This window comes from Haliotis rufescens, unplaced genomic scaffold (genome assembly GCF_023055435.1).
Source record: "Haliotis rufescens isolate VD_foot unplaced genomic scaffold, xgHalRufe1.0.p SCAF_10, whole genome shotgun sequence".
Taxonomy (NCBI): Eukaryota; Metazoa; Mollusca; class Gastropoda; order Lepetellida; family Haliotidae; genus Haliotis; species Haliotis rufescens.
The window spans coordinates 21604570-21620424 of NW_025963780.1; the positions used below are offsets into that span (position 1 = coordinate 21604570).

A 15855-nucleotide genomic window follows, 5' to 3' on the forward strand; every position below is an offset into this window, starting at 1 on the left:
CCCACCCTGACTATAAATAGCCCGCAAGGTGGCGATGTTTCAGTTTCGAACAATGACTGACAATGTAAACACAACCGAGTGTCGGGAGACCTTTTTGAAAACTATACGGGAAGGAGATCACCAATGACCGTCAAACTTCGAATAAACTGGAATGACAAACCATGGATACAACACATGGCTCCATATCAAGATATAAGTCAATAAATTTTCTGTAGTTTTATCCTAAAAAATCGAATCGATCGTGTTTGGCGGCTGCATCGATCACAGTGGGCGGAGCTTATTTACGTTTGCGCTATAAATAGCAAAGCACATGGTCATGTGTACATGTGGCACATTTAATGCGTTTGTGGTCAAAGAGTATTGTGTTGTATATTTTTACGGCAGAACAGCAGCAGAACATCAGTTTCAGTTAATGTAACAGTAACGATACGTAAATACGAAATTGACGACGCGATTCTTCAGTTCTATCCGAAAATTACAGATATTTGTTTAGTTTGGGTCATTTGCATTCCACAGTTAGATTTGTGCCACACAATAATCAGTTCTTAATTCATAAAACGTAAATTATTACAGTGATTTTTCAACTAGTGTTTAGGAAGGGGCCTTATTTGAAGCACCAGAAGTTGCGCCAATATTTCTCAGCTTGACTACAATAGATGAATATGGCACGTGTATCAACATAAGCACATAAGCAACTGGTAAATAAGTAACGAAATATACTTGATGTTTTGGCCTACAGATCGAAGGCGTATCCGGATAATATTGTACTTACGATAAACGAAAACTCCAATACACATATTCCAAGACAACTTTAATTATGAATTTCCTTTTCTTTCACAGAATTTTCACACACAAAACTGAGTTTGATCATTAGACCCACACTTGTCCCATGTATTTTTTGTTCGGGGTAATTGGATACACTTCGCGCACAAGTTTTAAAACATACAATCTGGGATCCCTTTCCCGTTTTGTCCACACCAATCCTTCATTTGCTGCAACATTTAATTCCGTTTCTTCAAGTCCAATATCTACGATCTCTCCAAACACTTCGTTCATTTAGCTCAGTCCATAAACAATGTGTTCGAATCGATGAATTTCTGCAACATGGTGGCCGCACCATTCCCTAACTGCGATTGCCTGTGTCGTGTCACGCATGGTTGATAAAAGAAGTGTGAACATACATATTCGGCTTCATCTGGTTCCAAAACGAAATCTAGCTGTGACACTGATTCACTAATCCCAAGAATCGGCACTGAATTTATCAAAGTTTCTGTTGCACCTGCAAGGGCGGGAAGAGAGGCGATTCGAGTTGTGAATCGGAATGATGTCATCTTGAACTGGAACTTCCTCCACGATAAAGTCACCAATGTCACAATCGAAATGACCTAAGGCTCCCTGATCTCGAACAATTCTTCGTTAAATTAGGCTTCACATGAAAATGTTCTGTTGCTCATATTGAAGACAAGCCAAATTGCAAAGTTCTTGACAGTTGTAAGCAGCAACTCGATGCGCTCATGGGGCGTGGTTGCTAGGAGATCGCGTGTTCAGAAAGGCGAAATTAAATTTTTTTAGAAAGTAATAAAAGAAATACCCAGTGCAATGAAAAAGTACCATGTACAGATATTTTTTAATAATAATATTCACGAAAAAAATATTTTCTAAAAATGCAAAATAATTTACTAATTTATCCCAAGGTCGTATCACGTGGTGGGTATTTAGAAGGAATCTTTGCGATGACGCCGTGAATGAGGCCGTGTATATTACATTGTTGAATTCAACTGCCCAGGAAGATTGTTGAGGCATTGACATTATGACAGATGTTCGTCATGGATGGAGAGGAAAACGTATCTGAGAAAAACATTGTTGCTTTGGGCTTCGAGACAAAACACTACTGCCGAAGTAGCCAGCGACCTGAATGTAAGTTTGATGAAAGTAATGTTTAAACCCATTTTCACGCACATGACAGAATTAATGTAAACAAATATTTATCTGAACATCGTTTCGAAGTCTGTGAGGCAGCCCGTAATTGAATATTTTTATCTCCATTCCCACGTGAAATAATATAATGTCTTCGTGTCTCGATTTTGCTGCCGCTGTGGAAAAGTGCGCACCGATCTAATACATGAAATACTACTAGATCTACAATTGCACCGTCATAAAAGAACCAGGTCAACTTTATCTTTGTTCCCATGTTTATTAAAAATTCGTTTCCGAAAAAAAGCGAATCGATCTACATAATAAATTAATTCATAGACTAGATTCAAGTACCAAGTGTTGAACCTTTTTTAAAATGTCATAAAATAACTTCCACAATTATTGAAAGACATTTTTTTATAAGTCATATATTTTATTTCGTCCGCCCGCTCTCTGATTAGTTGAGGCTTGAGGGGAGAAACACATACACAAAATATGGATGGCCTTATGCAAATGACACTTGGCATGCCAATCAACAGGGATCTGGGTCACAAGGGACCCGCCAAGTTTCACGGATCGAGTTACTTCGGCATGAGGAGCTTCATCGGACAAGTGAGACTTTGCCAAAATACATTGCTACTGGGCAATGAAAAAACGACAAGGAACTACTTTGATCACTTGAAAATATTTTTGTCCATTACCATTTTTACACGATCGTTGTCATCCAGATTCCAGATGACGCAAGACGAACAAAACGAAGAAAAACACTGTTGAAATCACCGATTGCCGGATATATTCTGAGAAATGCTATTTGTAAACTGCAGATATACCGTACACCAAAGGATAACGATTGGTGCCCCAACACATATTATGTTTCTTGTTCATTTACACTGCTCATATGCATCACGACAAACATATTTCGTTCTCGTCCAGAGATCTAGAACAATAATTTGTGTGTTGGATAAATCGTGGACATTCACACGGTATCATTTTATGGAGATGTGAAGACGACATGGCAGGTAGGTGGGTGTTTACATGACGTCACCCGTTTACGCATTAACCAATGAAATGTATGTGTTATCATGACGTCATATTGACCTGTCAAATCACTTGTATAAGCTCCACCCACTAGAGTGCGGTAGTCACTGCATGTCAGCTTATTGTGGATGAAGAGGTCATATTGGCGGGTATGATGGTGACAAACGAAAAATTATATACAGGGCAACCGGGGTTTCGATCCCATGATTTGCGAATCCTCGCATAGGTAAGGGACGCAACTCCATACAGCAAGATGTCTTTTGGTCCACCCATTTCCCCAATGAATAGAAAACCCGCTCGTTTTGTATTGATGGTGCTGTGAAATTAGTACACTGTTCAATGCATTGCAAGCATAAAGGACAGAAATATAACGAGGCAGTAAAAAGGTATCTGTAATGTGTAGCAGCTTGAAAAGAAATTCTATTTCAATCCTTCGTGCGTGGTGCATTTGAAAAGAGGATTGTAATGGAAGGGCAAAGTCTACCCCTTGAATGACTACTCATACATCAACCCTGTCTATGTACCTCTCAACAGGGAAGTAGAATATCAGGCCTGCCAAAGACAACCAACAGAGAGCAACCAAACTATAGAATATGTACACAAAGAATTAGCCATGCAAATTACTATTAAAATTAGACTACTTTGTTATAATTTTGCCCTGGCACTTTTTCAATGGAGACCGCAACAAACCAGGTTTGTACGCACTCGGTTCGATGCGATCTGTGTGATTAGCTGTGTTTGGTTCCTTTGAAAATGTGAGTTTATGATAGGGCGGACCTAATCTTAACAGTCATACAATCTACATTGAAGTAGGATCAGCCAGTCCTTTGCTCCCATTTGTATGACAACTTTAGGAGGTTCTCTTATCGAAGTGAGACATATCTGGGTTTCAACCCACTCATCACTCCCAATTAACCAAACCCCCACCATTTATAGCTTAAATAAAATATAAACGCCAACATACAACCAGTCAGGAGTATCTGTCGATACAGATTCCTTGGGAAAAGGCGCACTAGCGGCGAAAATAGTATGAATGAATCACTGAAAACCATGATGACACCAGGTGTTCGTGAAAAGGGTAAGCATGTCCAGTCCTACCGGAAGCTCTGCGCTCATTGCTGGCAGTGGTAGTCTATTGGTGTTGTGCTGCTGGGGGTGACAATTGACGAGCACGGGCGTTGTCGTTTTGAAGGACAAAACGTCGACATACATGCCTTGCAAGCGTGACAACAAAGGATGTCAGTATGATTCCCCGATAGTGCTGTACATGTCACGTGACTGTTCCGTACACAATATGGAGCGGGTCTCGGTCACACTGCAAACACGAAAACGTCGTTTTTTTCCGTATATGGTCATTGGACGGAAAAACGCCGTTATTTTGACGCTTTCAAACCATCGTTTTTCCGTTCAAATAACGTCGTTATTTGACATCGGGATTTACTGGGAGAGAACGATATCATCAAGCTCCTCCCTTTCTTGATTGGCATTGTCAATCAAGCAATAGCGTCTACCGGTATTCCTCGGTATTCCTACTTCTCAGATTTCATTGGTCAGTTCTCGCGTGTTAGATTACAGGCCCGAGTTTGACGCTGTACTCGAAGCGCTTAGGGGAAGTACTGAAATCAATCGTTCTGCGCATGCGCGATTTCGCGTATTGTTTCCACTATATGTCACCACTATTTGACAGTGATTCATAAACACAGTCTCGTGATGAGTTCGGAATCGTACAATGCCGCTTTAATTTATGGCACGTACTTGATCGACGCGTATTTCCCATTAACAAATACAATGATAACGGTAATAATTTTAGTCAAAATAATTAGGAAAGCGCAAGGCTCAGAAACGTCTGAGTATAGGAAAAGGATTTATACTTTCGAAAGTTATATAATCGTCAAATACGCAAAAGAATATCAACCGGCTTTTAAAACTTATTTTTGTAGGTGATCTTGGTGTTTAGTGCCAGAATGTATATGCATATACATTTTCCCGATATTGCTTATTTTAATGTTTATTAATAGTTTTAAGGTTCGTCCGCCTAATTGACGGGATTCCACTTTCTCATTTGTACATGACACTTAAACAGTGTTCTGTTACTGCAAACAGATTAGTTTCAAATTCCAAACTGGTGATATCTATTCAGACTAATGCTTAGTCTGAAACTGTATAGTTTTCAAAAAAACAAGTAAATTCCATTTAAATTGAAGAGGAGCCGGAGTTATGTGGGAGATTCCGAGATGAACCTACTCTATGGATATCTAAGCTGCCACCCAAACCGACCCAAACGGGACCTGAAAACTTATTGTATGCTATATAGTCACATAGAAGTGCACTAGAATCATACATTGTATTCCGGACGATTGTGTTCTTTCATCTACTTTTAAATGTTGCCTATACACTAATCTGGACGTACTACTCATTGTTATATTTATGTCATCCTATTTTATATATATATAGATGGATGACATAAATTATATATATTTATATCAGATATACATTAACACATGTTACCATTCTAAAGTCATACTCTCATATAACCTTATATTGTTCATAGTATCAAAGTTTATTCAACAACATCAAGAACAGCAATTTAAACAACTGAAACACCCAAACACAAGGTTGTTATCACGCGCTGGTGCAGACGTGATGCATCGTAAAAATCTGTATCGTGATGTCTTCAGAAATACAATTTCTTGAAACATTTATACTACGTGATAGTAAGGCTAACGCCTACTCACCGGTGGAACGTAGAATATCGCTAATACAGATATCACGTATTTGAATGTTAATACTAAAGACAACACTCATTATTTTTGCAGTGACGATATAACACTTATACACGTTTATTGGCGACTTTCATCATTTTTACTATTAATTTTAATAACTTTGTTTTCACAGCTACAAGTAGCACTACCCGACTGGCCTGTCATACATACATATCGGGCAGTTTTCAATCTTGTTCTGACTTACTCTGGTGTTCCTGAGGGGAGGTTATTGGCTTGGGTGTTATACCCCGTTTTTCTGGTAATCCTATTATTACTTCATTTTTATCTAATGACACCCTGTTCTCTGGATCACGGCTCCGTGACTATCCATAACAATTAGGATGAACATTCAGATCAAGTACATGAATGAGTTTGTTTTGACGCCACAGTCAATCAAAGACCAATGCTGTGCGGTTTGATTACACACTTCTACTAGGTCGAACATCGTGGATCTTTTTCTACCTAAAGAGAATCATAGTTAATATGCTAATCCATCTCATCTATTGCCTATGAAAACCGTTCCGCTCAAGATGACCTTACTTGTTGTTAAATCCATCATCTATCCCCCCGTTGCCCCCCCCACCACCACACACACACACACACACACACACACACACACACGCACGCACGCACGCACACACACACACAACGGACCTAAATAACCTGGACAGGAAATAATGCTGATAGCCTCTGGTCACACGCCGCGAGCGCTACCACAGAATGTCCAACTCTGCAGGGGGCATTCTCAGTAGTGTTATAGTGCAAACCATTTCAATACTTTTACTTAAATAGTGCAAACCATTTCAATACTTTTATTTTACATTCCATTTATCTAAATACCTAACTGGTTCATCATGTTTCCAAGTGCACCGACATTCTATGCCCTTTGTCTGTTTAATATATTCAGCAAACATTCGACGTATCCCCTCTTATCATAAGCCCCTCCGGGCAGGACCCTTAATCTCAAGGGCTATCTATAAATTTCAATTAACACCTCCTAACGTCGCCGGATCTTACGTCTATACATACACGTAGGACAATGACCTTGCCACACGTTACGTAAAACCTCGCTCTACAAAACCCGACTGACATGGCCAGTCAGGGAAACAGCCAAGAGACAGCCTAGAGAAGAGCCAGAAGGTAAGTGATAGAGCGAGTCTCCACCCGGGAACATTGGCCACTCGGTCCCGGTGTGCGTTCCGTCACGTTCTTATCAACATGTACCCCTTCGACTCATTTCAACCATCAATAATAAATATGGCTGCTGTCGTCTAAACTTCACCCCTTCGTTTTGTCTTCCGTCATCACCCTGAGCTACCATCTGAGGGCCGAAACGTACGCCCTTGGACAGTAGCTTCAAATGCGCTGAAATGTGCGTGTCAAGGACAGCTGATGTCCGATGCTGAAGAACCGTGTTCACAGCTGACCGACGTGGTATTTTTCTGCACTGAAAGAAACTGGATATACTGACACGCAGCTGTTATAAATATTTACATAACCCCTGATCAAATAGATGCACTTCGTTAATCTCTGTGTGGAGTACCGTATATACCTGTGATAACGATACCGGTGGCGATGCTGATGCTGATGGTGGTGGTGATGATATCCTGATATCCTTGCATTTTACAGTGGTGATAAATATTATCTGTGATTGCAAACTTTAACATTTGGAAAAATGAAAACACTTGCGATATCTAATCCGCTGTCCTCGCATAGATATTAACATATCTTCGAGATCTGTCTGAATGAATGGCGTGACAACATTCAAGAAGTACGTTAACGGTTATGTGAAATATTAGAATGATTCCACCACAGAAGCCAAATCTTAAAGTGTTCTGTCACGTTATTATCAACATGTACCCCTTCGACTCATTTCAACCATCAATAATAAATATGGCTGCTGTCGTCTAAACTCCGCCCCTTCGTTTTGTCTTCCGTCATCACCCTGAGCTACCATCTGAGGGCCGAAACGTACGCCCTTGGACAGTAGCTTCAAATGCGCTGAAATGTGCGTGTCAAGGACAGCTGATGTCCGATGCTGAAGAACCGTGTTCACAGCTGACCGACGTGGTATTTTTCTGCACTGAAAGAAACTGGATATACTGACACGCAGCTGTTATAAATATTTACATGACCCCTGATCAAATAGATGCACTTCGTTAATCTCTGTGTGGAGTACCGTATATACCTGTGATAACGATACCGGTGGCGATGCTGATGCTGATGGTGGTGGTGATGATAATGATGGTGACGGCGATGATGATGGTGATGATGATGATGATGATGGTGATGGTGATGGTGATGTTGATGATATCCTGATATCCTTGCATTTTACAGTGGTGATAAATATTATCTGTGATTGCAAACTTTAACATTTGGAAAAATGAAAACACATTAGGTTGATCATATGATCAAGGCCGCTGGCGTTGCCTAGTGGTAAAAGCGTTCGCTCCTCGTGCCGAAAGTCCAGGTTCGATTCTCTGTATATCATAGGCACAAGGTGGGAATCCCCCGCCGTGATATTGCTGTAGTATTGCTTAGGCGGTGTAAAATCCGACTCACATAAACTCTCATAAATCACTGTGCCATTGCTAACCAAGGTTCTGCAGATGGCACCGGAGTATGTCAAGATTCAACTCTCGGTTGGTCTTCTTCCATTATATCTCACTAGGGGGCGCTACTGGCCTCGCTAGGTCGTTCATTCATCCACAGGGCTGTGTACATGAATGGCGGCACTTTCTTAAAGCGGTTGTCAAGTAGGAGTTTATGTCATGGGAAGTTCACCTCAACCGATTCTAGCAGTCCTGCTTTTATCTGATCCATTGACCTAAGTTTGTGGCTCTATGACAGCACGTACAAAAGAAAGTCTTTGTACAGGAGATGCAATGGGCTATTCATGGCATATCACAGGCTTTTACGGACTGTGAACCGGCCTCGCGATATCTAATCCGCTGTCCTCGCATAGATATTAACATATCTTCGAGATCTGTCTGAATGAATGGCGTGACAACATTCAAGAAGTACGTTAACGGTTATGTGAAATATTAGAATGATTCCACCACAGAAGCAAAATCTTAAAGTTGTTTGATTCTTCAATAGCATTTTCAATAAATGTTGCTCACGAAAGGTTCCTGAATACATTAATCGAGATTACGCCATCCGCATGTATTATTCTATCAATCTACCAATCAAACAATCAATCAAAATGGAAAACGAGTGACGGATGCTTGACTCATTGTAAGTCTTTGTAGCCATTGTATCGTTGCTAGTGGTACCAGTTACCGGTTTGGGCTAGACGAAGCATTGACGAAGCAAAGAGTTTAATCAGACGTCTTCTTGAGGGAGACTGGTATCACACCTGTGATCCCTGGCGACAAGAAATAGGACATTGCGTACCAGGCCAGCAGTTAGACGTATCAACGTATAATCGTAAATTCTCCTCGGCGTAATATATATCTTGCACGTGTACGTAAACAGGGTGTGTTTGGTAACTTGAGTAGGAAGCACATGTGCACGAGGGGATGGTATTTCAGATGACAAATGAAAGAAGACAGAAAGATTGTGACCCAAATTTAGTGACTGGTGGCCGCGTCGCACACACGAATGTTTATTAAATGTATCCTCGAGTGTCAGTAAGAAACTAGAAATAACTGCCTTTGTTCTGTAAATCTCACTAAGTTTCAGCTTTCGCCTCTTCCTTTGTGGAATCAGGTTTCACATTTGAAAAATGATCTCTGTTATCTGTCTGTACCATCAACTTAACTACCCTCACCCCCTGCAGTTTTCCCGTCCCATATTGCCAAGCAGGTGACCCACAAAGAGGAATGCGGCCCTCCCTCAGTCCAGACTCATGAGTTGTACTGTGCCTACCACAATAAGTTGTGAATACGTAGCCTTGCTGGGCCAAACATTTTGTAACAATTTGGCAAACTTTGATATGTAAACAGCACATATAATTCAGTTTTATTTCATCTCAACATATCAGTTAAATCCCACTTGACCTTTGAAAATCCGGTTAAGAATAGATTTACAGCAAACCATGCTTGCCCTTATAGGCGACTATGCTTGTCGTAAGAGGCGACTAAAGGGATTGGGTGGTCAGGCTCGCTGACTTGGTTGATGCATGTCATCGTATCTCAATTGCGTGGATCGGTGGTCGTGATATCAATCACAGGATCCAGACTCGATTTACAGAGAACCGTCATACAACTGGAATATTGCTACGTGCGGCGTTACACAAAGAACAACAAAAACGGAAAAAACGGATCCTACTTATTTTGTGGATACCATAACAATAAATCAAACCAATAGATCGTTTAAGCTAGCTAAATATTAAAAAATAGTGGATAGTCATATTTCCCTCTGTTGGTCCCACGTGAAATGTTCTTCATGAGTACTGTAAATCATGAAATTAACGCAATAATAAGTCAGCACATTAATGCGAGTATAGAAGAACCCTGGCCTCAAATGCGTCATGACATTTATGAGAGTAGCCTCGCAAAAATCACTGTAGTCTCACAATTTAATAATGTAGTATTGGCTGATAGATGTTCAACTGTTCATCTAATTTCCATTAATGTATGGGTTTCTTCTCTGAACGTATAGTGTTGAGGACTACTTCAGTTGAGGATAAGTAACATAAATAATGATGATATTATTTTGATATTATTGTCATTATTATTCCTTCAGATCATTAAAAAGAGTTATTATGTTTCACATTAAACATAGAGAAAGAGGTATGGATATTGTGGAGATTATATTTTAGCATCGACATTATTAACATAATTCTTAGATATTATGTTTTGTTTATGGTCTAATGCCGCACTCAGCAAATTAAGGATATTACAACATACATTTAGGTTCAGTTGTATTATTAAATTTGTTTTATTTTGCAAATGTTACAGAGACCTGATATAGTGATATAAAAATTTATAGTCGCTCTTCTTAAAAGTAAGCATATGTTAGATTTATCAACCGGAAATATTGCACACCAAAGGATAATTATATATCATGACACTACTCTATGTCGAAGTCAACTATATTTGTGTTTGCTACTGCTACATGATTGGTTATGACTCGGATACGTCATGATAAAGCAATGAGAAATTGACATTTGATGATATAGGACAGCTACGCGATAAATCGCAGAGAACAAAGAAGAAGGAAGCGATATTTATTTCACGATAGAACCTTGTTCTATCATGACGTCATTTATGGAGATTCGAACATGCACTCGCAACTTGAGGACGTCGTAACTTTGATGTTATTTGTGAGAGGGAAGTGTCCAATGAGTTGTTCCCAATAGATGTAGCAGGGGAAGGTAGATAAATGCAATGCCCGAACAATCGCATCAGAAAGTGAGAGCGAAATGTAAATCGGTACTGGGAGAAAAGGTACAGACGAGAACATTGTGGGAATATGCGGGAAAGACCAAATTCAAACCCTCCTGTTCATAAAATGGATTTATCTGGCATTGCCGCGGTCGTACGTAATGTTGATATCTCATATAAGAAATAAACGAGCCTGACATTAAATTACAGTTGATTATATCAGTTGACAAAAACGACATAAGCCGTTCCATCATCACAAGAAACCCTTGCCAAAAGTAGCGCCAACTGCAGGATTCCGACAACACCAGGAGTATGCATGTTTCATTATTCACCTTATAACATGATGACACTGTGTGCTCGCATAAAGGCGAGCTCATCCCGATCCACTGGTGGCACCCGCTACAAACACATGCAAAGGCAAGCCAATTGTTCACCCGAAAAGGCACGGAAACACACGGTACAAGTCAAAATAGAGAATTGCATCAGACATCATTTTGGTCATTGATACGTCAAACCTGGAAATGCCAGCTACACGTCCAACACAAAGACCAAGCCAGGACCCGAATCCTTTAAACCCGTCCAAACAACCCCCTGAGCACGAAGCTTGCATACATTTTCTCCTAACCTAAATTAATCTATACTAGTTCTGAAGTAAATCGTATTTACCCGCATGAATCGCCTTATGTCATTTATTCCCGATAAACAGAGCATGCACACTTTCTGACAGTAATGTGGGGTAAGTCACGCACCAAACCTATACTCTCGATATACATGTTGCTCTTACTTAAAACACTATTGGGCTAACAAGATACGTATATCAGTCATCGAGATGTCACCCAACACCATTATAGATCACCGCCAAATTTGTAGGGGCGCGTTGTCGTTGAAAGCGGTCGACAGTCAACATTTTCGGTTTGTTGGTACCTGTTCCATAGTCTGATATTCACAGACTGTGAAACACTGAACGTATTGGTCAATAACACGTAGACGCTGCGCGAGTTGTAGACGCCGCATCGCTTGTTCATACACAAACAATGAATAAAATCAGTAACTCACAACTGTATGATAGGCGGAATCAATAAGAAATAAGTCCACAGATTAATCGACCTTCCTCGAAAATGTCAAAGTCAGGAATGACCCTACTCACGTGTGTTGCCCTACTGCGTAGGGCACGTACAATCTATCTGACGTGTTTTTGTGTTATGTTTTACAGACATTAACGTTCTTGCATATGTTTGTCGTCACCATCTATTTATATGTATAAATGTAAAATACATAAAAATGAATCTGTAACCGTAGGCTAGTGATGTCCAAGCTAAAGGAATTTCAATATTTTATCCAAAATGTGTTTAGATTATAATCACTCCTCTTTGAATCTTTTTCTTTTGACATTAAAATCGTGGATTGGTTTAAGAATCACCATGTTGCGTAGTTTCTGCATGTAAATAGAACATGTCAATCAACTTCTAAATGATAACCACATTTGCAGTCTGAACTGTCTGATACATGCTGATTAAATCTATGAGCGTCTAATTCGCTTCAGCAGAATCTGAGGTGACGATGCATAATTTGACAGAAGCTAGAACCGAAGCTTAAGTCTATACATTTATTTGTAGTGTCAGGGTCATTGATTAAAGTGTTACATTCTCTTAACGAGCTAGTTACTACAATCCCCGAGAAGAGCGTTCCACAGTTCAATCGCACCTGGAAGAAACGAGTGCGCATGTCTTTGGGTCATATGATTCATTGCTTGTAAATTATATCTATCCCTAAGAATATGATTGTTATCATCTGAGATTTAAGCTGGAATATGTTCACTGAGATATTCAGGAGCAATACTGGTATTCATTTAATAAACGTTCTTCAGTTTGGAATGGTCTTCTTTCTTTCAGAGATTTGAAACATGTTTCATTATGAAGTGTATCATGACTCGTGCCACGAACCGCAATGCAAACAGAGCATCCAATTGCAGGTTTTCTAAGTACCGAGATCGTTCGTTTGCGCAATTGTCCCAAGTACGACAATGATCGAATATAGGCGGTATAGAGTTCTTTCAAGATAAACGATCTTTTTACTCCCAACGCAGAGTTCTTCAGTTCGAGAGTTAGGGAGGAAAATCGTAGATGCTTTTGCCACAGAGACCCTCGGTTGCAATGAAATAACTATTATGCTATCTTGTGACCTGACAACATGCCTAATTGCTAATCAATGCATTTGAGTATTCTGCTCCGCCGAATGGATTCATTTAAATGGGGTCCGGATTAACGGGGTCCCTTTGTATGTAAATACAAAAGCGCATACGTAAGGCCTGTTAATATATATAATTAAATATTCTGACAAAATTAAGTTACATGACTGACTTGCGTCAATGGCTGGGCATATTATTAAGTATGACCTGAGCCTCATTCCGGTAGTTGGTTACCCTGGCACTAACGATGGTTTTTGTAGACGTGAATATGTGGAGTTGTACTTGCATTTAGCAATGATTCCACAAATACCAATGCGAGGTCCTCACGGCTTTGATCGAACGCTTTAGACGTCATGCTACCTAGGTTTCAGCAGTAACCATGATTCACTAAATATTCGACAGTTTTGTTGTAGGTCGTCCTGTAAACAAGCCTACAATATTTACACATCTCATTAAAACAATTGATAGCTCATATTTCATGATGAATATATTACCCGTGCAGTTAATAATTTCAGAGAATATATCTCAGTTTCCAAAAGGACTCAATGTAACTTCTCTGCCTAATCTACCTAATAACAACTCAACTATCCAGTGTGAGAATGATACCCAAATAACAGCGAGTTGTCAGTTATATGTTTTTGCATAAACTCTATCTGAACAACTCTCAGTATAAAAATTCGTGATGATGAGATGATGTTCGTAATTCGAGATGTCGTAATGAAAACCCCCAAGAAAACCGAAATCAAAATAATTAAATAAGCCTTACCCGCTCCATTGAATCGAAGGTTGAACCCACAAAGCAAGTACAGAGACCATCAACACAATTGTTGCAGACATGTTGGACGGGTATGCGCACACGCATAGACGCGCTGTTTTATAAACATCCAAGAAGGAAGTACATTACAGCATTAATGTAAACAGTCACATGGTTCTGCCTTCAACCGTTTCATTAAAAAAAAACACCCTCAAGGTCGACTCGAAGTATTTACTGCATACAGTAAAAGAAACGCTAAACAACCATGTTAGACCTTTCCTCGAATATTATCAGAACACTGAAATATACAGTGAAACATTTAATTTGTTATTCGGAAACCTCACCTTCCAACCTACCCTGTTAGGAACGTGTGTACATATTTAAGGACAAGTTACCCCACATTCACGTTTCGTTAAACCAGGAATCTTCCATTATAAGTCGGTTTAACTGTAACTTTCGGAAAGGTTCAAATAAAATCCTGTGAAATCAAATCAAACCCTATGAATTGTTGAATTATCTGAATTAATACAACGTTGACAGTGAACACCTCCAGAAAACTCAAAGTTTATTTCACATTGCTGTTTGTTGAAATTTTGAGTTCAAAATAGAATGTGCTATAAAGGTACATAGTACGACATCTTGGTATTTTAACTTTCAAAACACCGACCCACTCATGTTATTTTCGTTATTTCAAGACGTGAACATATTTCAAGTTGGCTGACCTGGTTATGAATTATAATGGCGCCAAGGTAATGTTGCTTACCAGTACAGTAGATCTAAAAATGCATTTGTGATTTAGTTTTGATTTGATGAATGTGTTATGTGGAAAATATTTCATTTATACTCGACAAATTATTGATAAATATATTTTGTGCCAAATTGTTCATAGACGGAGATTTTATAGCAATCATTTGACTTCAAACAAGTAAAATTAAAATCTGAACTTCCTAATGGATAGAGTTATGGATTGGTTTAATATAAACTTGCCTCCTTCAACACATAAAACCAAAGTGCTTATACTTTTAAACGAGTATTGATGATGGTGGATCCTTAACTGCCACGAAAACAAGAACATATGTTACACCGTCAAATATGGAAGACTAGCACATCAAAATTGATTGTATCGTTGTTCATGCACTTCCGGTGTAATGATATCATTTCCGTTTTGTGTAAACACACGCCTCTTGCAGTTGAGCAAACACTGGCCTCTAACTACCACAGCGAGAAAACTATTTGTCATTCCGATTTATTTGCCCCTGTCTGCTTTCAGAATCCACACGGTCACAGTGACTACTGTGCCCGATCCTCAAGACGTTGAGAACTGAGACATATTAAAAGTATTTACGTAAACACTTCCAGCTTCCACTTCCATTCGTGACCATTCAAGAAGGAGTCTTCCTACGTGACCAGCACCCATTGTTACAGGAACAGAACAGAGCAGCACTTTATTCCTCTCAGGCCGAGTACATCGGCATATGAGGTACAAACAGTACACACTCGAGCGTCTTGATTGGGAAGACAATAGGGTATTAAGGGGCCTACATTCACATAGACTTTACTGATTGAACACTGTTATGTTTATATATCAATGAGTGAGTGAACATATTTATAAGACATATCGAGATATTCAAATTTATGTAATATAGTGACAATTTTCAGCTTGGTAAACCTCGGGCAAACTGAAAAGTATTTTACGAGGGAAGTTTAAGTGTAGCGAGTTAATGTTCTATCTATTACCACAGATGTAATCTGAAGAGTGAGTGAGTTAGTATGGTTTTACGCCGCTTTTAGCAATATTCCAGCGATATCACGGCGGGGGACACCCAAAATGGGCTTCACACATTGTACCCATGTCGGGAATCGAACCCG

General features: G+C 39.6%; 2 protein-coding genes across 4 annotated transcripts in view; one reads left to right on the top strand and one right to left on the bottom strand.

The window, feature by feature from the left end:
* LOC124143126 overlaps positions 1-14152 on the bottom strand; it is a 42807-nt gene extending 28655 nt beyond the window's left edge. Inside the window, exon 1 of the mRNA XM_048388115.1 lies at positions 13999-14152. Within this exon, the coding sequence (XP_048244072.1) occupies positions 13999-14069 (71 nt within the window). The 5' untranslated portion in view covers positions 14070-14152. The remainder of the gene's footprint in view (positions 1-13998) is intronic.
* Positions 1-15855, top strand: part of LOC124130860 (angiopoietin-1 receptor-like) — a 226133-nt gene that overhangs the window by 119685 nt on the left and 90593 nt on the right. The gene's annotated exons all lie outside the window — the stretch shown is intronic.